Source organism: Periplaneta americana, chromosome 9, assembly GCF_040183065.1.
Source record: "Periplaneta americana isolate PAMFEO1 chromosome 9, P.americana_PAMFEO1_priV1, whole genome shotgun sequence".
Taxonomy (NCBI): Eukaryota; Metazoa; Arthropoda; class Insecta; order Blattodea; family Blattidae; genus Periplaneta; species Periplaneta americana.
This window is the reverse complement of record NC_091125.1, coordinates 84198116-84224829: the sequence shown is the minus strand read 5'-3', so window position 1 is coordinate 84224829 and position 26714 is coordinate 84198116. Positions and strand designations below refer to the sequence as shown.

General features: G+C 34.6%; 1 protein-coding gene across 1 annotated transcript in view; it reads left to right on the top strand.

The window, feature by feature from the left end:
• The window catches only part of sff (sugar-free frosting), an 87341-nt gene that overhangs the window by 33148 nt on the left and 27479 nt on the right, over positions 1-26714 (top strand). Inside the window, exons 7-12 of the mRNA XM_069835145.1 lie at positions 1646-1845; positions 6052-6270; positions 9835-9977; positions 14404-14574; positions 19920-20063; positions 24359-24525. Of these exons, the coding sequence (XP_069691246.1) occupies positions 1646-1845; positions 6052-6270; positions 9835-9977; positions 14404-14574; positions 19920-20063; positions 24359-24525 (1044 nt within the window). The remainder of the gene's footprint in view (positions 1-1645; positions 1846-6051; positions 6271-9834; positions 9978-14403; positions 14575-19919; positions 20064-24358; positions 24526-26714) is intronic.

The window sequence follows — 26714 nt, the reverse complement described above, 5'->3', positions numbered from 1 at the left end:
ATTGCTTGCCTGATCTATTTCTTAATGTTATTTATACATTCTTATGTTGTTTTAGGTGGACGTATGGTACTTGCTGATCTCACGTCACTGTAATCACACTGTATCCACTTAATGTCAGGTCGAAAGAAAGTGCACTATAATGTCGGGATAAATCCTACAGGAGCATATAGAGAAATCTTAATAGATAAATAAACTATTTACAACCATTACAGTAGATAACCTAACTGGCTACCTCCTGTACCAATGCAGGCTGTACGTACTTTATTACTGTGATTTTTATTGTTATTATTACATTATTGACAATAAAGCACAGTATTTAACTAAAGTCATTGTAAATAAGTTAGGTAATCAATGCATAATTTTTAATATAATGCCACAGTCTAGTATATACAGTCACGAAGCTCAATACATAGGGAATATGCATCCATTGACAGTTGAACTTTAGTTGCTAGCCACTAGGATCGCTACTATCGCACAGTCTATTGTTCCTAGTACTCTTAGTTGCTTACTGCTTGGAGCATTGTATCGTGAGAAATGCAAACAATCACCTCAAGCTTCGTGACTAATGTACTAGACTGTGATATGGCACATAATTACTGAATAAAAAAAATGTGGTTTAGGTTAGGTGTGGTACTGCCTAAGGATTCATAGTGCAGCATGTTGAATTAATTACCAATTTATGGTTCCTATTCAGAAGTTGTATCAGGAGCACTAAAGCACATTTGGTGCAATAAATTATGGCTAAATATTTTGAATTGTATTGTATGTACAGTCTTAGAAAAAAAGTTTTGTCACACAGATACTTTATAAGTCCCAGAAAGGAGGCAGTGCACATTATTAGAGGACGAGTGACTTGGTTCACTAAAGAACGACTAGTTGAGGTAATAAAATTAGTTTTGTTTCGTTGTATGTTTGATTATGTGCAATGCCTCTTTTCTGGGACTTATACAGTATTTGTGCAACAAACCTTTTTTCTAAGACTGTACATGTGTGCACATAGGCCTACACAGAATGTTCATGTTGGTGTGTGTGCTTTATAGGTATATTTTGATACTGTATTTAAAACTTTGCTGCACACATAATGCGAAACATATAAAGTAAGAACAGTAGACACCAAATGCTAATTGTTTATGAGCTCTATTTGGCACATAAGTATCTTGTAAAATTATTCTGTTTATTTTTTTCAATATGTCCAATGTACCGAAAAACATATAATTCCTTTTATGTCTGTTCTCAGTTACCATCATCTGCTTTCCATGTATTAGGCCTAGTGGCCCATTATGGTCTCTTGTCAACATTTTAGCAGCCTGTCCAAGGATCTCTTGCCCATAGGACGATAATTCAAAATTTGGTGTGGAATTCTAGATCGAGGGATTCTGTTTACATTGATTTCCAATTTTGCCTGTAATTTTGTAGATAATCTACGATTAGTTCAATCTTTAATTCCTTCATAATGTCACATTTTCTTATGTGATTAATTCTTGTGTATTCCAATGTACGTCAATAACTGTCATTTTCCCTGTATTTATTTGAATTAATTTCTCCATTCAAAAATTATACAGTGTCGCTTTGTTAAATCTTGCTTTAGCTTGAACTAATGAATTTAATAAGTGCTACTTGGCCATATTGGTTCGACCATTTTCAGCTGGCAGACATTAACCGTCATCCTTGGGTCACTGCTGGTGGAAAGGGAGAACTTGAGCTGGAACTTCCAATGATGGAAGTGGTGCAGACACACATCATTCCCTCCATCGATGCGATGGATCCCGATGTGCTCCAGGCAATTTCCAGCCTTGGGTGCTTCAAGGATCGTGAAAAACTCATTCAGGAATTGCTCAGTCCAAAGTAAGATTGAACAGTAAATTCCAATATATTTATGTTGTTGTTGTTGTTGTTGTTGTTGTTTTCTAATGCCAGGCATTTGACAATAAAAGTCATTTGATCTCTTGCACTCCAATAATATTTTTCAAAAATATTGTCATGGTCAGCCACTGAAGCACAGATTTTGAGGTATTCCGAATCCTTTCTTGATTTGATTTTCACAATGGGCAGTTAGGGGATCGATATATTAAAATTCTATGCAGGTGCTTGGCCAAACAGTCATGCCCTATTGCCAATCTAAATGCAACTACAGACGATTTGCGTGGTAAATTGGGAATTAACTGTGGATTATGATGCAGAGTTCCATTTTTTCCCTTGAGATTGTGTTATCAAGTTTTGTTTGTCGAAGTCTAAATATGTAGATTTAATAAATCTTTTCACAGAATAATACGTAGACTTAGTAAGAAGTCTGTAAGTAGCAGTGCTGTCCTTCTTTGCTAAAGCATCCGCATTCTCATTTCCCAGGATTCCACAATGGAATGGTATCCATTGGAATACAATTCATTAATTGAGAGAGCATTTTAGTTATTTCTGCTATTTGAAGGTGTAATTCCTATGATGCAGCTGACGTAGTGCGTCTGACGTTCACGGCTGACGCATTAGTAGGCGATTCCTATGAAACGTCAGACGCGTGCGGTCTTTTGGTAGTGAGAGGATACTTGCACAATGAGTGAAAGCGATTTATTGTTATATTTGAAGACCTGACATTCTAAATATGCAAAGTTCCAATTTTTCGAATTTCATTTTATTCAACCTAAGGAAGGAACATCCATATGAGAATATGATATTAAATTGTCTTTGTTGTAGCTCAACTGTAAGTGACTCATTCGTGCGCCAAAAGAAGATGTTGTAGGTATCTCAACATGCATTGCGCAGTGTGTTTTTCATCAATATCTCAGAAAGTTGTGTTTTTTTTTTTTGCACTTAACACGTTTAGAATGTTAGGTCCTCAATTGCTATTGGAAGAAAATGAAGGGGAAGAAATTCTGCTCCAACAAATAAATGAGGGAAACGCTGAAGTATATCCCATATTTAGAACAAGGCGGGAGGAAGGTTTTTTACAATATTAATTAATCGGCACATGTTACAAGATGACAAGATATTTCGGGAGTTTTTAAAATAAACATTGCTCAGTTCAACTGTGTTCTCGATCTGATCAAAGACGATCTCAAGAAAGATTCTTCAAGTAGATATCTGTACCCTATAACTCATGAATAAAAGTTAGCCATAACACTGAGGTATGTAAAGTATAAATGCTTTATAGTAGTATTGTAGTAATATATTTAATCAATTTTTTCTTGCAACATTGAAATGTAACAATGAAAAAACTGTAAAGTAAAAATACTGTATTGGTATAAACTGTAGTAATTTAATCAATTTTTATATTTTAACACTGAAAAACAATCACAGTGATTGGAAAGTTCCCTGGTTTCAAATCCCATGCAGTCATAAGAGTTACGGACGATTGAATGATTGCTGATATTCAAAGTTGATCATGTCATCCAACTACTAGTGCTTGTTGATGCTGAAGGTTCCGGTGGCAAAATGAAAGGGCTTGTGTAGCGACTTTCCAAGTCAAAAACCATCTGCATTGATCTCATTTTCACCTCATGAATCAAATTTGATCTCAGTTTTTTTACGGGTATCGCAATACTTTAATCAATGTCATCATCGTGATTATGACTCAAACTGTCAATGATATTTTTTCTATCGATACGCCTATCCTCCAGCAAGCCTATAGTTTTTTCGTGGTGTCTTTGGCGTTTACTCGGTGGTCGTAGTGAATTCACCGTTCTGTCCACATTCTATGTTGAAGTATTATTTGTGATTTGAGAAGTTTATGGTGCACTAGCGTCCTCCGTTGCAGTGTCTTCCATCATTAGTATGTCGTCTTCTTGAGTGCTTGTATCGTCACACTGAATATTGGATATGCTTCTGTGACATTAAAAATAACAATTTAATTATTAATTAAGTTACTACACTTCACAGTTTATCGTAGTTTAGACTTTATTATGAACTAGACCTTAATTAACCATCACCATCTAAAAATCTTATACCACTTGCTAAGGGTGTTAGGTTTGCGAATATTGATGGATTTTATGTGCGAGATTCATTTACGAAATATTTCAGTAGTTACGCAGGGACAGTATACGGGCAAAATAATCGTATTATTAGAACTCACTAAGCTAGTTATTTACACATTGTACAACATGTTTACAACAATACAAATGTGTCACATAATGCTAATAAACTATATCAATTTAGGATAGATGATATTTTTCTTACCTGCTCTCTCGACAAATTCTCCCATTTGTTTCCAAAGGTAACCATGAGTGAATTTTGAAGAAATTCTCTCAAAAATCACAATTTTATTTTTTAAGTCCATACTCCAATTTTAAAAGTCCCGTGGTGCTTTAAATTCCAGCTGCGACACGCTCAGTTTTGCGTTGTTTTCTCACATTTTCAATTTTCAGCATTTTCATTCCTATAAAATGCTCCTTGCGATGCAGATTTTGTGATAGACAGTTGAAAGTTCAGTTCATTATTTTTTTTTTTCAGTTTCTTAATTTTTTTATTTAAAAAAAATATTATACGATATTTAAAAAAATTATTGAAACTTATCTAATCAATCTACACGGAAACCCAGGGCAATTTAAATAAATATACGTGTGGTGAGGCTTTGCACAAATTATGAGAACGAAAAAAAGCTTTCGACCAGTTTTTCATCTTCCAGAACGGTAAATAAATCTACCGTATCAGACATTATACAGCACGGAAAATAGAGGCTCTTTTCTCCCAGACGCATTGCGGCTGCGTCTGTACTGCTCTCGAAGGGGTACAGCCGCGCGGCTCAACTTGCACTGCGGTCGACGCAAGCAGCTGACGCAGCATAGGAATCACTTCCCTAACATTCCATTGTAGCAGTGTAGTGCGTCAGACGCAATCCGTCAGCCGCGTGCGTCAGCCGCATCATAGGAATTGCACCTTGAGGTGAAGGTGTGCGTCTAGGGACTATTGATAGAATAGCTGCTTTTGAATCTGACAATGTAACTACCTTTCTAAATTTATTGATATGGCATAGACGATTCCTGAGACTCACTTATTGCAATGATTTCTCCATCAAAACTCGTTCCATATCCAAGAGATCTATAAAGTGAGAAGAAGCAGCACGTAACACCTGTACCAGCACTTTGTTCCCTGGAAATAAAGGATCCGTCAGTATATAAATGAAGCCAGTTTTGTGGAGGGTACCTAATATGGACACACCTGTTTGGGCTCTATCCTTAAGTGTCACTTGTCTGCATAGATTGATGAAAGCCTTCACTTCATCGAGCTTACTGACTGCCAACAGTAAAATCATTTCGATTCTCGATATCTATCCTGGTAGACTTGATTTTGCCGATATTGATTGCCAAACCAGCTGATCTGCAAGTCCCCACAGAGTGTTAAGTTTGCTTTGCATGTCTCTTCATCTCTGAAAGAACAGAACAATAACATTGGTATATTTGAGATCATTAAGGTTTTCATCTTAACTGGATGTGGTAGGATTTCCAGCCATGGAAGCAGCCCGGATTTCATCAGTGATTATTAAGAGAAGTAGGGGTAACAAAAAGTAATCCCACCTCACCTCAGAAGTGACCTCAATTGGATCAGAAAGAGCACTACTGTGTAGAACTTGAAAGCTTTGAGAGGTTACAGATCATTTCTTGAACTCTAATTCACTCCAATCTGTCCCAGATAACAAATTCATTGTCAGAGGCAGTCAAAAACTTTTTCAAAATCAATGAATAATAATAATAATAATAATAATAATAATAATAATAATAATAATAATAATATAATGTTAATAATAATAATATAATGTTTACTACTACTACTACTACTACCATTACTATTAGAATTAAATTACACAAAATAAAAAAAATAAAAACAATAAATATTACAATGAACTGTTGGTGGATTGAATTTATACAAAATAGAATTGAAAATAACAGAGATTGCAATTAACTAAATTGAAATTATACATAATAGCTGATTATGATAAATCACATACTACTTAATTGTTGATTATACACCTATTATACACATAACACGTTTTTCTTTCTTTCCTTTTAAGTTTGATAATTTTAAATAGGCCTGTAGTAACTAATAGTGAGTTTTATTTGGCAGCCACAACACAGAGAAAGTAATTTACTTCCTGCTGCTAGAGAGAAAACGTCGCCGCCCAGCATTTGAAGATGATACAGAGGCGATTGTCCGTGTTCGGTCTGAGTCCAGTGATCCTCCACGGAAAAGAATTGACACTTGTAAAGTGAATGGGACTGCTACATATCAGTTTGGCCAGATCAGTGAGGGATCTCCACTTACACCACGCAGACAACAATTCAAGTAAGTCTTTGTTATTTTGCACGATTTTGTGCCAGAAGAGCAAATGGCAAGAAATGTACTGCTGTCAAAATAATTTACCTACGTTTTTCTTAACATTGTACTGTATCAGCATGTTAGGTTAATTAGTTAATAGTTGGCTTCTCACCAAATAAACTGAAGATAATTTCCACTATTGCTCCTTTATAACCATAACATTATTTAATTTATTCTCGAACAGTCTTCTTTTTCTTCTTCTAATGGCAGTTTAAGAGGTTCAGTTCATTTGCTTCGTGTATTGATATTGTAACTTCAGAATTCAAAAACAATAATGTAATTTTATTCTCACAATAACTCTTCACTTTCTACAATTTAATTCTACTCCCGTCAACAATGGGATTTGCTCTCCATACAGCAACACAGTATACGTTATTGCACTCCACAGACGACAGTGACAATTTACTTGGATTATTGAGAACAACAATGAACTGTTAATTTTAACTAATGTTCACAAAGCACTATTTACAACACAGAACTGTCAGTTCTCAGTTCACAGTTCGTTTGCCTTGACTAGTTCTTCTAGCTCAGTCACTCGAGTTCACAGTATCTCGAACCCCAGACCTTAGAGACAGTCCACTGAACTTCGAACTCAGGTCCCTCCAACTGCGGTCCACTGCACTCGAACTCAGGTCTTCAGATGCTCACACAGTTACGGACTCACACTCAAGTCGAACTCCGGTACACAAGACTGCCTGGCTTGCTGTCCACTGACTATAACAACACTGACTTACTGACTGACTACTAAACTGCTCACTCGCGTGTCGCAATTTATAACCACACCACAGTTGCGAGAAAGTTCCACGGGTGTCCAGAGATAGCACTCTCGAACAATCCGGACCCTTCTCCTCTCTACCGCGGTCGCTCTCTCCCCTCTCTTCTCTTCGCCATAGCACATGCCCCAGGAAGCAGATGCGTGCGCAACCCGCCCGGCCCGGCCGACCTTGCCCTTCTTCTGCCGGTCGTGAGATCGAATCTCATGTGGCCGTCACAATATTTTTGCTGTCCTGAAAATCTCTGTTTAACTGTTTGCAGTGCAGTAGATTGCTGCTATTCATTTTGCTGTTTTCTTTCTTACATATGGTGTATATTTCTGACTTGTAAATGCCTTTTTTATGGAGGTGACCTGCTAGACAGTCATGTTGTGTTGTTAGTCTGAAGGGTGCAAGTGCTTCCTGCAGAGATTTGTTTTTATATTTCTCCCAGTCTTGATTAATGTTTTTCCGAGGTTTATCTATTGCCAGCTGTTTTGTTTTGTTTTTTAAATGTTCAGTGACTCTTGATTTTAATTTATTGTTGTTTTATTGCTTTTTAGCCAGTGCCCTTACTGGCTATAATAGTTTGGTTCCTATCTTGACCAGGTCTGTCCTTTCTTTCCCCATTATTCCAACATGTGAGGGAATCCATTGGAATATTATGGTTTTCTGCAAGTTGATTAGAGTCCTGATTATGTTTCTTTGGCTTCTTGAATGCTTGTTGTTTGGTTATAACTGGTATTTGATGTGATTGCCTGTACTGCTGCTTGGAAGTCCACCAGGGAATACTGCTTTTGGAATAGGCTCGTTCTATATAATATTTGTTTTAGGTCAAAGTTTATTCCTTCTATTTCTGCTGAAAATTTGTGTTACATCCTCCATTTGGGATACAATTCCAGCTCCAATTTATCCTTGATAATAGAACCATTAGTATAGATATGTAGCCAGTTTTTAGCTGGGACTCGTTTAGCTATAGTTTGTAGTGTCAGCTGTAGAATTTTTTCTGGACCCTGCTTTTGAACCCTAGGTGATTTTCTGATTTGTTTGTTGGTTCGTCTTCTGGTCTGATTTGTAGTTCCTCAAGATAGTTGCTGATTACATTTTTAGCATATGCGTTGATAAAATCAACGTAACGTTTTCTTATTACTTCTTATACTGGTGGATTATTTGTATGGGACTATATTATATGGCCTAAATTACCACCATTCACTACCGATTCCTTTTCCTCCCGTGCGAGGGATCTCTCCATTAAACACGCACGTTATGACCACTTATAATGCCAGTAAGTTGTATCTACCACGCATATCTGTGTGTGTATGTGTGTGCGTGCTTGTGTGTGTGTTTTTTAATAGTGTATTCCTTGTCACTGCATCCTGGTAAGGCCACTGGATGTGTGCTTCCATGTGGATGTGGAAGTATTGTTTTTAGTTGAAATCCATCTCTGTGTGAGGCATCCTGCACCCTTGGTAAGGTCTGAGGATATCTGCTTCCATGTGGATGTGGAAGTGTTATATTTAGTTGAAATCCATCTCTGTGTGAGGCATCATTTGAATCAGTTGAGCATTTTACTTTGGATGTTGATTTTGTTATTTTGTAATGAATTTCCTTCTCCAGATCATGCCATATGCTCATTTTAGATCGATGAAGATTACTACTACATTTTTACTATTGTAGGTCCCTTTTTGTTTTGGGTTACCAGTAGTCTCGGTGGTTGTTGGGAAGTTGATAATTTTTGTCTGAATCCTGCGTGTTCTGGTTCTAAATAGCAGTTGAGTCGAGCGTTGATAATTTTTCCATCATTGAATAGTTTCTGTAGCTAAAAATATTGTTAAAAATAAGGACTATACATATATAATCTCAGCATGTCTCTGACGAGTTCATTTTCTGTTACAAAGAGATGTACCATAGATTTCGCTTCCCCTGCCCCCAGTGGTTGCTATTTCATATTTTCATCTTTGATCTTAGTACCTGTATTCCCGACTTCTAATAACATGGAAAATCTGTAATGACTTTGCTATCTTATAAATTGCTTGTGGTATAACACATGGAGATATATCATTTTTAGAACAAAGGCTTTTATGACGGTGTTGATGGCAATTGTGAAATAATAAAATGATGACTAGGGAAATGGTCATACTTCTGATAACCAACTCCGAAACAGTCTTTGTTCACCATAAATTTCATCTAGACTTGCCGAGATTTGAACTTCACTCTTTGGCATGGAAAACTGATGCTCTAGTCATTGTGTTAGTATTGTACTTCCATGAAGGAGTATACATTTCACGAAAATTTCTCCGTTTAAAATCAAGCCACATTTTTGTCAGTACAATTTTTACACTATATTTTTCTCTCAAACTGGTACTGGTACAAAATAATTCTCTTACAAATTTGTATGAATATTGTTTAATTTCTTATTTGAGGTTAACAAATTGTTGTGAAAGTAAGGCTTCTATGCTCAGCATCATTTACTAAGAAAAGGACTTTAAAGCAATAAAATTTAAAATATTCATGGTATCTCTTGATATTTAGAAACAGTAGCTGTAATAATATGTTCATACTTCACTATCCATTAACTTCATCTTTTAAATAATATCATATAAGAAGCATAATTTAACTTATTAATTAATTAATTAAATATTTTATAATGAAACTTTGTTATGGATTAGTAAAAAATATGCAAAAGGTGAGCTCAAAAGTTGTCTGATTATGTTCTTGTTCTGTCTGTTGTTAATTAGAAATTGTGTGAGTAGATATATTAGGATTCGTTCTTTTCTAGTGGAGCGACGAGACATCATAACCGGCGGTCTCCTGGAAGTGGAGGTGGTAGTGGCAGTCACACCCCCAACATACAGAATTCATCTGCTACTTCCAGTCCACTTCATACAACCTTCAACAATGCTGCCTCAGCTACTCTTGCTGGTAAATGAGAAGCAAAACTTCCAAGCACTTACTGATAGAAGCATATATAAGCATCAACTTATAAAAAATATGGTTAATTGGTTGGTTGCAAGTCTATCCATATATGGTCAATTAAGATCTTTTTGGACTCTGCTAGTTCGACAGAATCAAATTATATTTGCAAGTTAGGGATATTTATTTTGTAACGCAAAATTCATTCTCCCATTGAAAGGATGATAGGCGAGATTAACTAGCAGAATTGAATTTTGTTGTGTGTAAAAAATAATCAATAACCATTATTTGGAGCTCTCTTAATAAGGGAATAGGGTTCTGTGATGTGCCATAAATCTAAGATACCTTCATTTCCATTACCATCTTCTATAACTTACAACAATCCATGTATCAATTAATAGGTTGAGATTTTTTCAGATCATTTCTAGACAGAGTTGAGTCAGTAGAAAATACAAAATCTACGTGTATATTCTATTGTATGTAACGTAGAATATTACTATTACATATTCTACACATAGAAAAATACATTTGTGTTAAAGGAATGAATTTGAGAGGCTTATAGAAACAGAATAGAGAATTCTATATATTAATTTGGTGTCTGCCAAGTTAGCTCTGTGGTAGTGCCTAGTCAGTCCGGGTTCGATTTGTGGCGGGGTCAGAGATTTTCATGTAAAATTTCTACCTTGGGACTAGGAGAGGTGGTGGTGCACAACTTCTAATCACTAGAATATCCCTGGGTTAAATCCCAAATCTCTCCACAGTGCATATGAAGAGAAGACATTATTACTGTTGATAGTGATTATCTGTCAGATGGGAACGTTAAGCCTGGCAGACCCTTTGGTGCCATTTAACAGGAGTAGGCTACATGATGGCACTGGATTTCCCCTTCTCCCTTTCTCATCTTCAACATCATCTTCACCCATTCCCTACACTACACTTACACCGTAGTACACGACATAACCGATATAACTCTCCACAGATACATATCATGCACATCGTGACCCACTGAAGTGGTGTGCAAATTGAAAATGGATCACAGTTCTGCCGTCTATCCGCAATACGTGGAACCCAAATCACGCAAGTGAAGTGGATAGGCATTGGATATACACACACATTAATTTGTAATAACATAGTAGTGCAAATCTCAACCTATTCAAAAGCAAATATGCATCCAAACAAGCAAAATTAAGACAATATTTAACAGTAATAAGACCAATTGCAACATATGAAGTGAAACCTGGATCCTAACTGAATTGTCTAATCAAAAGCTCCTGGTTTTTGAAAGGAAAATACCAAGAAGGGTATTTGGCCCAATAAAGAATGCAAACGAGGAGTGGAGAATTAGAAATAATAAAGAGTTAAATATTTTAATACAAAACCAACACATAGTAAACTATATCAAAGCGCAAAGGATGGCATGGTTTGGCCATATCAATCGTATGGACGAAGGTAAAACAGTTAAGAAAACATATAAATGGAACCCCATCAGTAAAAGAGCAAAAGGAAGACCAAAAAGTAGATGGAAGGAAAACATAACCAACGATTTGAAAACACTGAATGTAAAGAATTGGCCAAATCTTGTTCATAACAGAAAAGAATGGCGTAAATTAATGGAGAAGGTCAAAACTTCGACGAAGTTGTAGCACCTACAGAAGAAGAAAAAGAAGAAGGAGAAGGAGAAGAAGAAGAAGAAGAAGAAGAAGAAGAAGAAGAAGTGTAGGCCTACTGCTTGTATATCAATTATCATACAAAAATAATAATTATAACATAAGTTTGTTACATCCATTCTAGAATATCTGCTGTAGTCTTAATTCAATTTATCACTATTCATCACATGTGTTATCTTTTAAATTTCAGCGTGTTCTACACATGCAGCAACTTTTTTTTACCTGTCAGATGTTAGCCTATTTCTTGAGGGACAGTGAACATAAGACCAATTGCTTAAAAGTCTAATTGTGCAGAAGAAGCAGGAATATTTAACAACTTCTCTGCAAGCTTGACCAAGGCTGGATGTCTGCATTTAGCAAGACCCCCAGAAACCAGATGGAATATTAACATCTTTCAGAAATATACTTTTGGTCTTTTGGGTATTCCACCATATCCTAGAACTTGACATTTCCAACGTTTCAGAACTACCAGTACATACAGGTACCACCATCAGGGCAGCTAGGTATGACTGATGCTCGCTGAAGATTCAAGTAACATTTTTCTTAAATGAATATTACATGCTCTGAACTCAAGGCTTGATGTGCAAAATATTAATACATACAAACTCAAGGACTCTACTGATTCTGAACAAACAATTATAGCAAACTCTACCACACTGACTTCTGACAGACAACTTGTAAGTCTTCTATTGTTTAAATAAACACCATTCCTCACACACACTACTGATATTCTAAAATCCTCATCGGTAACATAACTGTGGTTAGGGTTTAAGTATGACAACGTTCTTAACTTGTGTTAGTTTTTTATATTTACCATTTTTAAACTTTAGTTATTTATTACAGCAAAGCTTCGATTATCCGTATGCGGTTTATCCAGTTTATGGGTTATCCATGCACAATTAAAATTTGTTTTACTAAATTTTTGTCACGAAATTTTGAATACTTGTAAACTGAGCTTGGAATTAGAGTGCACAAGTCTCAATAGTGACTTTGGTATAAAAATAGTCTGTTTGAAACAATCCATTCTTCCCACTCTATTTTCCGACCTAAATCTGTTTGTAACCTATTTATAGGGCTTATATATTGTATTTCTCAATTAACGAACAGACGAAACGATTATTGATTGGTTGAACACTTGTAATTGATCACAATAATCTGTGTTATCCTTATTGTTCTCTCTGGTCTATGTACAGTAATGAGTATAAGTACCAACAGTACGAAGTGTAACAAGATCAATGTAATTAAAATCTCATTGTTTCGCATAATCTAGAACAGTGTTAACACACTCTAAAATTTACTGTAGAATATGTTAAATGTTTGACATATTACATTTTTAAACAATGTACTGTATGTCTAATATATACAGTAAAAAGATTCGTTCAGCAGTAGATAGCAAAAATCGTATTATCCGTGTTTTCAGTTATCCCTGCACATTTGTCCAGTATTATCCCGGATAATCGAGAGTTTGCTGTACTTTCGTTTAATGGTGCAAATAGCCATAGTTATTGACATGCTTTTCTAAATACTACTACTGCTGCTAACTACATGCACTTCAGTTGAGTATTACACATGTTGCTTTATTGTGCTTCAGTTCCTTCAGTGGATTCAAGGAACAAAAGGCAAACAGAAGATTATTATTATTATTAATTTTTTTTATTTGCTCATACAATGTCTGAAATCGTGAGCCAGATGGTTAAAAGAGAAAAATGGAGCTTGAGCTAATAGCCTCAGAAAACAACGACGCATTTTGTGAGAAATGACCTTTTTTCTGTATCGAGAACAAATTTTCAGAGTGCAAGTCATCAATGAATACTAGCTCACATAGTGACATTTGAGGCCGAACTCAACTAGCAGCATTGCATCCGAACACAACTGGATAACACTGCAGAAGTCTGGATATCTGATGCTGGCTATGCTCATCCACGTTATAGAAATTATGTTCAACTCGGCAAATTTCAAATTTGTAGGAGTTATGACTTGACCATATCTGGAGATATCGGAAACCGACCAACACATCTTTTGTCCTCCTTGTGTTTCATGGTTACCAAGTTTGCCATGAGATCCGAAGTTCACTGATTCACACCCATTGGAAGTAATGGAATTTTAAGAGATAATAAAGGTCTAAATTTGGCTTCTTTTCTAAAGAAAGGGAAGTTCGTGAATCCTCAAAAAAAAAAAAAAAAGTCATACGTATTCACGAGCATATTTATGCAATAAAACTAAGTATTCTGCTGAAAATGGCTTCAAGTTTAACTTCTTGTAAGCTGGTTTGAATAATATTAAAGGGGAAAATTGTTCCGAGACCTGAGAACGCTCATATGTCGTGTTAAAGCATGAAACCACAACTAAAGTCATACAGTATAGTACTGTATGCATTCTATGTGGGCCATTGGCAATTGTTGTCAAACCCACTTCAGGTATGTGGACATAAAGGGAAGAATTGGATCGGAATTGTGTATCATTCCTGGATAGCTCAGTGGTAGAGTGTTGGCGCTCTTAGCCAAAGGTCTCGAGTTCGATCCTTGGTCCGAGAACAATTTTTCCCTTTAATATTATTAAGTATTCTGTGTTTTTATCATCTGGCATTGTAAAATAATGCAAAGTGCTAAAGCTTCAAATATACGAAGATGGGTTCTCATGTAACAACAATAAAGTAAGGATCAGAAGCCTTCAAAAGACTTAGAATTTGATTTGTCTGACTGTACAAACAATGAGGTTCTCACAACCCATTTTAAGCTCTGATTTCTAAACGAGATATTGTGTCCTAGGTATCCTATCACCTGTAAGTCAGCGTGCAGCATCTCATCACCATCATCACCACCATCGTCCAACCCATGGCACCAGTAATGCTCATACGGCGCTGGCTCCACCTTCACCCCACCACCAGCGAGCCAACAGTAGTGGGGGAACTACCACTGATAGCAACGATACTTCCACAGGTATTCACATAGAGTGTAACTTAGCTCTGAACACGTGTAATGGATCAGAAAAGAAACAGAGTCTTGAATATGTGCAATATAAGAGGGTCATTCGGAAATTGTTGGAATTGATAATATGAAATATTATTATGGAAGTTTTTGTTTCACTTTTCAGTATGATCTTCTCTAAGATCAATGCACTTAGTCCAACGTTGTTCCAATTTTTAATGTCATTGGAATGCTTCTTTCTTCAGGTTCTGCAGAATAGATGTCTACTTGAGAAATGACATGATGGTAGGATTGAAATTTCTTTCTTGCCAGGAATATTTTTAGATTTGGGAAAAGACGAAAGTCAAAAGAGGCCATGTGGGGGGAGGATGGTGGATGGAGAGTCCCTGTGGTAGCTGAGTGGTCTAGATCAGGCATGCCCAGTCGGGGCAGATCTAGCCTTCAATCGAGGTGTAACAGTAACATAGAATCTCAGAATACCATGCAGGCACACACATAAAAGATGTTCTATGTCACTTTCGGACCTCGTTTGAAGGCTAGATATACCCCATCTGGGCATGACTGGTCTAAATCACGCAAGCAGTCCGGGTTCTAGTCCTGGTCAGGTCTAATAATTTTTAAGTGAAAAATCTGGCAGATAAGGTCGCAGTTGGGGTTTTTCTTTGGTTTTCCAGTTTCCTCACATTAGGCATCAACATCATTCCATCTGAGCTCTATTCCATAGCATTCTCTGATTGCTGGCTGGTGATGCAGCTTGCACAGTGAACCTTAGCATATTCAAGTAGTATGTGTATTGGAAATGTGTCTACCTGGAGGATCAGCACAAAAGATCTACGAGGTCAAAGTGACCCCCCCCCCTTCACCTCCGATAGTACTCTATCTATATCTATATCAGTATGGTGTGTGTGGAAACAATTAGAAGCACATTTTTTCAAGTTTTTGAGTGGTCATATTCACCTCCTAACTTTATAATTTCTGTGGGAATATCGTCTGGATGCGCAATTTTCGGTTTTGTAGTCTTTGTATTATGTTCTGAAATCTTTTAGGCATTATTTCCAACATCTCTGTGCATTCACCTTCCTCGATTATAATCTGTCTCTCTCTCTCTTTTTTATTGAAAATAGAAATAATTTTTGAGTTCAATAAATCTTCTTTTTGTTTGTCCCCTGTAATTATTTGGTCATTAGTGTTTCTCAAAACTGGTATCAATTCCTGGTTTTGCCTTCTTCTGTGCATGTAATTATAAAACCTACCCGTTATTTCCGCTTTCTTTCAATAAATTTTGCAAGTAATTCTCTACTGCCTTTTTCTTTTCCCTTTCTAATTATTTGGTTAGGTCCTTGAATTTCTGGTAATATTCAGAACTCACATTTCTTTTGTTGTACGCTCGCCTAGCCTTTTTTTCTTAAGTTGTATGACATATCTTATATAATATTCTGGGTCTGAATTACTTTTTACTATTTTGTATGGCATGTATTTGGAGGTGGCCTCGGTTATTATTAGTTTACAATTTTCCCAAACTTGACCCCTTGCCCTTGTCTAAGAATTTGTTATATTGATCTATAAGGTAATCTTGCAAATCGTTAATGTCTGCTTTGTTATACTACCATATTTTTCGAGTGATATCTATACGGACATTTGTCTGAAGCCAGTTTAGCTCAATTGAACACTATTATGGTCACTGATTCTAGGTAATATTTATGAAGAGTGAAAACTATTCCAGGGTCGTATCAAGAAGACATCTAAAGGGTTATTGTTCCTTGTAGGTTTATTTGTGACTTGTGTAAATCCTTATTCCCATAGTAGGTAATTAACAAAGGTTTGTGAAAGGATGTTTGTTTCTACCTGATCATTCCAGTTCACTGTGGGCAGATTTAGATCTCCTGCTAATACGACCTTCCTTTCTAACTATATTGAGGACATCTTTTCTTGCAGCTTATTTAGAGTAAATATGTTTGTTTCGTTCGGAGGCCTATAGCAAGCTGTTATATCCCTCTTTTCAACATTGTATTTATTATTGATTTGTACCACTATAATTTCTGCTTCTGCATGTGACCATAGCAAGCTGCTGTCTATACCTGTTTTAATACAAATACTCCTTCGCCCTGTCATCTCTATCTCTTCTGTAAATCCTATAATCATTCCTACATATTTCCACGTCATATTTTTTACTGTGAAGCCATAATTACCTCTGGATTGTAGATATCAACTAAATTCCAAAATTCAGTGATTTTATTATGTCTACATATTCCATATAATGTTTAAAGTGCTTATTAAACATTCAAACTAATTTTAGTGTTTCTAGATATAGTATTATTGTTGTTGTTGTTATTATTATTATTATTATTATTATTATTATTATTATTATTATTGCTACTACTACTACTACTACTACTACTACTACTACTACTACTACTACTACTATTACTACTACTACTACTACTATTACTACTACTACTACTACTACTACTACTACTACTACTACTATTACTACTACTACTACTACTACTATTATATTTATTATTATTATTATTATTATTAGTATTAGTATTATTATTACATAAAAGTAAAAAAGTACTGGTATAACCGTTTTAATGTTGGCACCATATTTTTATGTTACGGAGATTATATCATCTACATGCAACCATCTACACCTGTGGAATAATGGTTAGCACGCCTGGCCGCGAAATCAGGTGGCCCAGGTTCGATTCCCAGCAGGGGCAAGTTACCTGGTTGAGGTTTTTTCCGGAGTTTTCCCTCAACCCAATATGAGCAAATGCTGGGTAACTTTCCGTGCTGGACCTCGGACTCATTTCACCGGCATTATCACCTTCATCTCATTCAGACGCTAAATAACCTTAGGAGCTGATAAAGCGTCGTAAAATAACCTAATGAAATAAAATACATGTAACCCCATACTGTTTTGGAGAACCACATCTGCCATTGGTTAATGGGTCCATATGACCTAGATGAGAGGACTGTCAGTCAACTCCACCAATCATATTCTCTCTTCACCACTTAAGAGTTGCTTATGCATTCCATGGCAGGTCAGCTTGTTGAAATGCATTTTCTCCATTTTTGATGGAACAATTATACACTATGTCTCCAGAATCACATTTGTTAAAAACAGTTGCACCATGAGAAGGTGAGGACGGGATTAGAGTGGAAAAGTTATGGAATGCCCTAGAGCAATTAATATGTAGACGGAAAATGTTTCACAATGCTGTTTTACTAGTCTACTCAAAAGCTACAATACAAGCTATAGCATCAAACAAATTGCCTCTTACAAATAAAATTAATGAAATCCGAAAACTAATAAAAATACTAGAAAACTTACAGAAGAAAATACACTTCCAATGGATACCATCACCGTTGGCGTAAGTGGGAATGAAATTGCTGATGAATTAGTAAAAAAAGGCACAAAACTGCATAGACAAAACAAAGTTTTGAGTATACACACATTAGGCATCAAAATTAAAATCAAACCAGAAGCAGAAATACTCCATAAAATTCATCAACAATCACAGGGGTTAAATGGGCAGATATTAACAAACTTTGGAAAACATATAGCTTAAAACCAAGACAAGAAGCTGTTGCCGCCTTCAGATTAAACACCGATCATGACTGCCTCGTAGCACATCTCTGCAAAATTGGAATCCTTAATACTGAAGAATGCCCCTTTTGCAACTTACCAGGTTCATGTATGGGAAGAGAACACCTATTCACATGCACTGCACTGAACAAGGAAGCACAACAAAATGAAAACTTCTCTCAACTTTATTGGGAAGCAAGAAGCAAAATGGGTTAAATGATCCCAAATTGCGGCCATTAGAGAACAACAACAACAACAAGTTATGGAATGCATTTCACTACCCCTTGCAACCCTTATTTAAATTGTTCTCCACAGAATTATTGTGAGTGATTTTATATTCTAGAACAAAGAACTTAATTGAATTAAAAGAAGGGGTAAGAATGATATAGTCCTAAGCCACACAGACAAGATTTTACAGGAAAGCGTATTACAGGTTTAAAGTCCAATGCTATTAGATGCGGTATCATAATTTTTCAGCGCATACTTACGTCATTTGTTGAGTAATTTTTGTAATATTTTACTAGCAGCTTCCTCATATGTGTAAGAAGTGAACTTCGCACAAAAAAGAAACATTTTTGTTAAAAGTGTGGCTTTGGACTATCTCATTCTCACCCCTTCAAATATTAAGTAAACTACTACTCTCTCACCATTACTTATACTTTCATCTTCATTACTATCATCACATCATCATTGTCGCAGTTGTCATCATGTGTTTAGGTCTGTATCTATTTCCAACTTAAAAAGAATTTATCCTCCCATCTAGTCAAAGCCTTTGGATTTGTAATTTAGCTTTGTTTTAGAGTCTGTTGGCATATCCTTAGAATGTGTGTGTTATAGTCTTGCATCTGTTTTTCTATTCTTTCCATTAAATTTAAAATATCTAGTTTCGATCTGACTTAACATAAGAACTTCATCTCTGCTAAATAGATTTTTCCTTTATCTTTTCGATTTAGTTTACAATTTTCACTTGTATAAGCACCACCATCATATTGTAAAACCTTAATGCTGTGTTCTTCAAAGTTTTGTTTCAATATCTTTGTATCTTATCGCACACATTGTTTTGAATTTACCTAATTTTATGTATATATTTTAATTTGGACAGTATGTTTTGAAACCCATGTAATGAAACGGTCTGTTCTTTTATTATTCCCTTAAGATGAATCCTTTCATGTCTCTCCTTCCCACCCCCTCAAACCATTCTTTTGAGCCATAATTTTATGTTTATATTTTCATTTGGACAGTATGTTTTGAAACCCATGTAATGAAACGGTCCATACTTTTATTATTCCCCTAAGATGAATCCTTTCATGTCTCCCCTTCCCACCCCCTCAAACCATTCTTTTGAACCATGATTTTATGTTTATATTTTCATTTGGACAGTATGATGTATTAAAACCCATGTAAGATGAATCCTTTCATGTCTCCCCTTCCCTCCCTCTCAAACCATTCTTTTGAACCGCTGTCTTTGTGTTAGAGGATAACATTTTTATATTAAAATTATATTCTGCTTTTTCAAGTTTATAACTCTCTCTGGAGGTAGTTTTCAGATTCATTAAAAATAATCTGATCGTCAGTGACTAAAGTATTTAAAATTGTATTATCTATTTTTAAAATCTTTACCAAAATGTCTTGCTACTATCGAGCGAGACTGTTAATAGGAATGTGAGAGTTAAATCCGAGATACATAATACTTGAAGATAAATACCATAATATGTGTTCTACAAATCCAGTCTCATAATTTCTTTCTCTGCTTCTCTGCTTTCAGGTCTAAGTACAGGTAACATTGCACCATGTACACCTCCTGGTTCCCCACATACTAGCACAACAGGCCATCATTGGAGATCACGACTAACAACTATCAAGAATAGTTTCTTGGGCTCTCCACGCTTTCACAGGAGGAAACTGCAAAGTAACAATCTTCAAAAATTATTCCTTTATAGCAATATAATTATTTCAAAACTATAACAAAAACATATTGTGAATAAAATGTTGAATTACACCACAGTTCATAAGAAGTTCAGTTATGAATAAAATTTATTTAATTTTTTTTCTTCTTATTTTTACGTTTATTATACTCTATTTTTCAGCCCTATTTCCTGTAAAATTATTCAAAATTCTTTTAGTGGAACAGCAAAAATCAAAATAATACTTGTGGTCTAAGGGCTTGGAGCTCGTAAAAATTATTTCCTACAGTCCCAAATGAGAACAGAGAAATGTTCATATAACTCTTCCAGCTTACCTTTAGGCCCTAAAAGAAGTGCCCAAAAATCAGCTCCTTGCATTTAAAAATAAACCTGCTGTGCTTTATTTTCTCTGTGAAACGCTTTTTGTGCTTGGTTCCTGTAGATGTATGCTCAGTATTTTGTATCTGCTATATTGTATTGTATTGTATTGTATTGTATTGTATTATATTCATTTACATTCCATGGTATTCGTACATCACTTCACAACTAGGATATGGAACATGCCAAAAAATCTTAATAGTACTATACATAGTCTTAATTACAGTCACAGTCTAGTTGAAATATATACAGAAGAATTTTACAATATACTACATAGTAAAACACAAGGGGTTATTATCGATACTTAACACAAGACAGAAATATTCATCCAGCATTGTTGAATATCATAAATTCACCTACAAAGTAGAAGGCGTGAGAAATTAGCTACTTTTTTTATTTGGCCTTAAATAATCTTATGTTTTGAGTTTGATTTTTTGTATCCATAGGGAGGCTATTAAAAATATTTACTGCCATATAACGTACTCTTTTTTGATAGCACGATAGACTGGTCGATGAAGTATGAATGTCATTTTTTGACGAGTATTTATGCTATGAACTGTTGAATTAGTTACAAAGTTTTCACGAATACATATGATAAAGTTTATTAATGAAAAAAATATACTGACAAGCCATGGGCATTATTTGTATTTTTTTAATAGTCCTACATGATTCCCTAGATTTGGCACCTACTATTATTCTAATTATTCTTTTTTGTAGTGGGAATATACTGTTACTATCTGTAGAATTTCTCCAAAATATTATTTCAAAACTCCTTACCGAGTGAAAGAATGCAAAATATATTGTTTTTAAGGTGTTGATATTTACTACTTCTTGCATAGATCTAATACTTAGCAAATCATGCTGAATTTAGTTTGGAGGTAATTTCTTTAATATGATTTTTTTCAACTCAACATATTATCGATTTTTAAGCAAAGAAATTTGGTTGTTGTTGTTTCTATTATGGATTTGTTGTTAATTATTGGGCTTGAAATTTGGGAAATTGAATTTGGGCAGGATTTGCTTTTACTTAAAATTGCGTAGTACTCAATTTGAAAATATTCATCACTCAGATGAAGACATTTCTCATGCTGTGATGAATCACACACTAACAACAATTTAGTATTAATATATTAGAAAAATAAATGGCCTGTTATTTTAGCTGAAAAATTGGCAAGAGACCCTACTGCAATTTTTAACAGAAAACTTGATTGAGTTGCTGAATGAAGTATGTATCACTTAATGTAGTTTGTAACAAATATATGATGGTACTATTTTTCTCTTTAATCTAGTTACTAGTATTAGGAACTATCTGGATAGCTGATTCCAAAAGAAATACGTATATTGGCTATTCTTTGCTCTACATACTATAAATCAGAAAGCACTTACTTACTTATGAGGTCATCTTAAATCTAGTGTTTACTTCCCACCAATTAAGAACATTGACATAACTCTGGCAACGTGATGAATAGAGTTGCAACGAATTGGTCAAAGTGACACTGAACATAATTTTATTTTATTATTTGTCAGTCCTGAATCCGTCCTTGAAGTAATCTCATTAGCTATGGAACACTTTGTATTCCGGTATTATTTATCATCATTTTAGAATTTTTAAGCAAATCGCAGTGTCACATTTTCCCTACTTTGTATACCGATATATTATGTCTTATTAATAGATTAATAATGTTTCAAGTAATTCACATATTTTATATGAAGTTTTTATATAACTTCTTACATATTGAAATAAATCCATAAACTAGTATCTCAAAATATGGAACACTATCCAATTGGGCAGGATTTGCTTTTCTTAAAATTGTGTAGTACTCAATTTGAAAACATTCATTAGACTTGTAGATAAATAATATATTATTATATTTTAATAAAACGGCATAGTTAAAATAAAATATAATTACAACTATATGAGTTCCAGAAATGATCAGTCATGTGCGTATGTAGGCCTATACATATGTGATTAATGACATTGTGAAAATTTGTTTCCTATTACGTAATATATTTATCTGTTAAATGGAGTGTAAAAAAACTATATAGAATATTACTAGTAATTTTTAGTTTTACCACGGAATATTATACAATTTATGTTGTTGAGAATAAATTAAGTTATATTATGTCAGTGTTTTATAAAACACAAATTTCATGCATACAGTGTGTGACAAGACATTCCTAAATGACAGTAATTACTGTATAATATATTACCATATTAATTTTTAACATTTTCGGAATCAGCATTTGGACTATGTATGAAAAGGAAGATTTGTCACATTGTATCAGTTTTAAACTGAAAACACTGAGTTTATTAGATGCATAATTTTAAAGTGTTTACCTGATAATTACTGATCAAACTGCAACATAAATTTAGAACTTAAAAACACTTCACAATCTTTATAAATTTTCAAAATGAGAATCACTCACAGCCAAACGATGTCCCAGATCTATAACGAAAATTGTCTTTCTGACAATCACAGGAGTTACATCTCATCTCTAATTCTTACCTTCACTTCTAATTCTTTCCTTCAGGTCTCCAACATTTTTTGGATTATTCCAATTCATCCAAGACTTCAAGTAGCCCCATAGGATAGAATCCGGCAGATCATCTAACTGGCCAATGAGTGTGTCCTTTTCTTCCAGTCCATTTACTAGGGAACTTTTCATTCATTCAAGAAGCCCGTTAGTACTTATTTCCCAAAATGTGCAGGAGCACCATCTGTGAAACCAGATGTTTTCCTGAAGGATGCCAGCAAACAACTGTCTGAAAACTGAGATAACATAATCACGTAAAACACGTAAAAGCTCTATATACTTAGATCTATGAGAGTTTAAATTTCTTTCTATAAACACTGGGCCATTTTTGTTGTTCTGCTTAAACATTGACTTTCTCAGAAGGCTGTGTATGCATGTGCCATTCAGTGAGAATTATCAGGAGACCAGTATCAACAGCTATGATGATTGATGCTGCCATTTAAACAGAAATTTGTCTCATCTAAAAATAATAGCCTATGTCCCATAAGCTATGGCTTTGGTTTACCATTTTTATTAAAACTTCACAGAACCGTTCATTCTATTAAAATTACTTTCACTTAATTCTTGCAAAAGCTGTATGGGTGCTATACCATTTCTTGATTTCAACAATTTGTATGCAGACGCATGATCGATAATGTATTCAAATAGCACCTGACTTGTAGATTTATGTGTATCTTCTTGGATGGTTAGTTTCATATTAAGGTTATTTTTCCTTCTTTATTGTCTGTTATCCTCCAGATTTTGGCTTATTTTTATGCTTCTTGTTTCATAGAATTTTTTCACTATGTTCGAAACTTTTGATTGTGTTATATTTATATTTGTTAAACAAATCACATAACCTCGTATTCATTTTCATTCCTCACTTTAAGTAACCATCATTAGGATATATATTTTTTCCCTTTCATTGAGGAAAATCATGATGAACAATTTTCAGTTCAGAAATGAAACATTTTTCCTTTCATTATAAAATATGACAACTACGAATAGATATTTAATGTAAACTTTTTTTTGCGTCCATTAAATTTGATTACTAGCTATATCATAATTTCTGCCCAACATACCAACTTAATATTGTATTGTTCATCAATTAAAATGGAGAGTTACACACGACAACATCAGTTTTCTTTCAGATAGGATATATAGTACTATGAAAGACATAAACTTCCGTAAGTAGTTGATGTAATCTACTGAAATAGCGTGCCAAGCATATTGTGCTGAAAGAAATTAACTGGTATAGTATAAGTTGTTTAAATTCTTTGAAAATAAGCGTTATTTTATATTCTCCTGGCAATATGTATTTAATATTTTCTTTCGTTTTCTAGTTACAGAGAGAATGTTTGCATTTGCAAGTGTATAATTTTAGTAATAATTTCCTGTTATTTCACAGCTTCGTCAGAAGAAGTTCACCTAACACCTGAATCCTCACCCGAACTTACTAAGAAGTCTTGGTTTGGTAGCCTCATGACTACAGAAAAAGATGAAACTTTCACTATTTTAGTGAAAGGGAAGCCTTTGGCAACAGTAAAAGCTGATCTCATTCACGCTTTTCTCTCGGTAAGGATTTTATATAATTTTGTTACTGATAATGGCAGTTTCTCCAATGTACAGTCACAGATTCCAGATGACATGTACATTTTTAGATATAAAGACTGATAAACTTTAGAAATAGCACCTTCATAAACGTTTGAGTATTCTATTTATTTAATTATCTATAGGTTTATTTCAAAGGGAGGTAGTTATTTCTAATGCTTTTTTTTTTCTCTGTTATTAGTTATTATGTTTATTGTCGTTATATGAAGAGTGACTGCCATACTTATCAATGAACTCCAGAGATATATGCAAAGTGCTCATAACAATGAAGTTCTGAACATATGTAGAAGTTAAGTTCTGAAAAGTATGCTATGATCGACGATTTTTCGAACATTTTAACTGTACGAATATTGGTAATGCAAAAAATGGAAAAATATTTTGCCAGATGGTTACAGCATTGGTTTTCCAAGATTGTAACCATGGTTTGAATCCTGTCAAGTCCAAGAAGAATTTGTGGTGGACAAAAACTATGCTTGGTGGTAGGTTTTTTGTCTGGTAATTCTGTTTCCCTGACTGGCATTTTATCATTGCTCCATTAATCATTATCATCATGAAGTGTTATGTAGTTTGTCTCCCATGGTGCACCGAGGACAAAGCCTATAGCAGTAAAAATAACTTCAGTTTTGTATGTTACTCATAGATAGAGACCCTTGGTTAAATTATGCAAAGTCAAGTACCCACCACATTTGAGAAAAAACATGTTTTCTTAGGGTGACCAGATTCACATCGATAGAAAAGAGGACACAGAGCTTCAAAAAGGAGGACATTGTTCGAAAAAAAAAGAGGATAGAAACTATGTACTTAGATGTAGGACTAGGCCTATATTATACTATAAATTACGTCAATATCTATTTTCTTACAAAATATTTACTAGTGGCTTAGCATGAAATTTTGAGCAGGGGAAGCTAACTCAAGTTGTCTTTCATGCAATATGAGAAAACGTATTACAAAAATACAGTCTTGAAATAAATAGTAGTCAATTTCAAGTCAGCAGTCGAAGATTGGTTGTAACATCGTAAGTAACACCAATAAGGCATGACCTCAAATGATACGTAGTAAAATATGATTTCACGGTTTACACATATCTCTTAACAAATAGACACTTATACGTATAACATTAGCTCACCCCCTGTCATACTTAGAGAAATCACAATATTAGTATCATTATGTAAGTATGCGTCTGTCTTTTGGTTGTGTCCTTCATTGACAGCAAGGGAGTTGGTCATTTGTTTTTTAAATCACACTTTTGTTTGTAAGTCAGTCTTGACAATACAATTGTCCTAAAAAAAAATTCAAGTAAATTAGTGTCAGAAACTGTTATTTCACTCATTATTTATTATATCAGCCACAATGCACACTAACACTTCAACTGAACACAACTGACGAAAAGGGATAACTCGGAAACTACTTATTTTAAATGTTAAAGCTAGCTTCTTGCAAGCCTTGCGACTAGGATAGTTTAGTTAGAAAGGGATGGAAAATCTGCAGGGTGGATTACACAGAAGAAACCAGTCTGCTTGGACGCTGGTGTGTGCAGGCTTCTTGTTTACTGCTGCATCACAAATCATCCTGACCTGCCGCATCACAATATTTAATGCGTAAATATAAATTCTATTAAAATTAATAAATAATTTTCTCCATAAACTGCAGGTTTATTATGAAATTATTATTAACTGGGGAAGCTAAGCTTTTTAGCTTACATTGACGCTACGCCACTGATATTTACAGTACACATTTAGGCTTATATCATACTTAAAAGTATGTTAATATTACAAAATAAGTATGGTAAAACTTAATAATAATGATTTTACAGTTAGCTACATATGAAAGTCAAGGGAACTATAATATTGAAGAGGACAGAAAATATCTATTTAGATTTAGGCTTAGGCCTATATTATACTTAAAATTATGTCAATACTAGTATATATTTTATTACAGTATACTTATGATACAACTTAATAATATAAAATAATTTTACAGTTAACTACATGAAAGCCAAGGGAACTATAATTATTATCAAAATACATAAAAAGACCGCACAAAATGTGAATTTAATTCTTGATTTTTTTTTTTTTAAACCCGCCCAGACCCCCAGACAAAGGTCTAAAAAGAAGGACATGTCCGGACAATGAGGACATCTGGTCACCCTATGT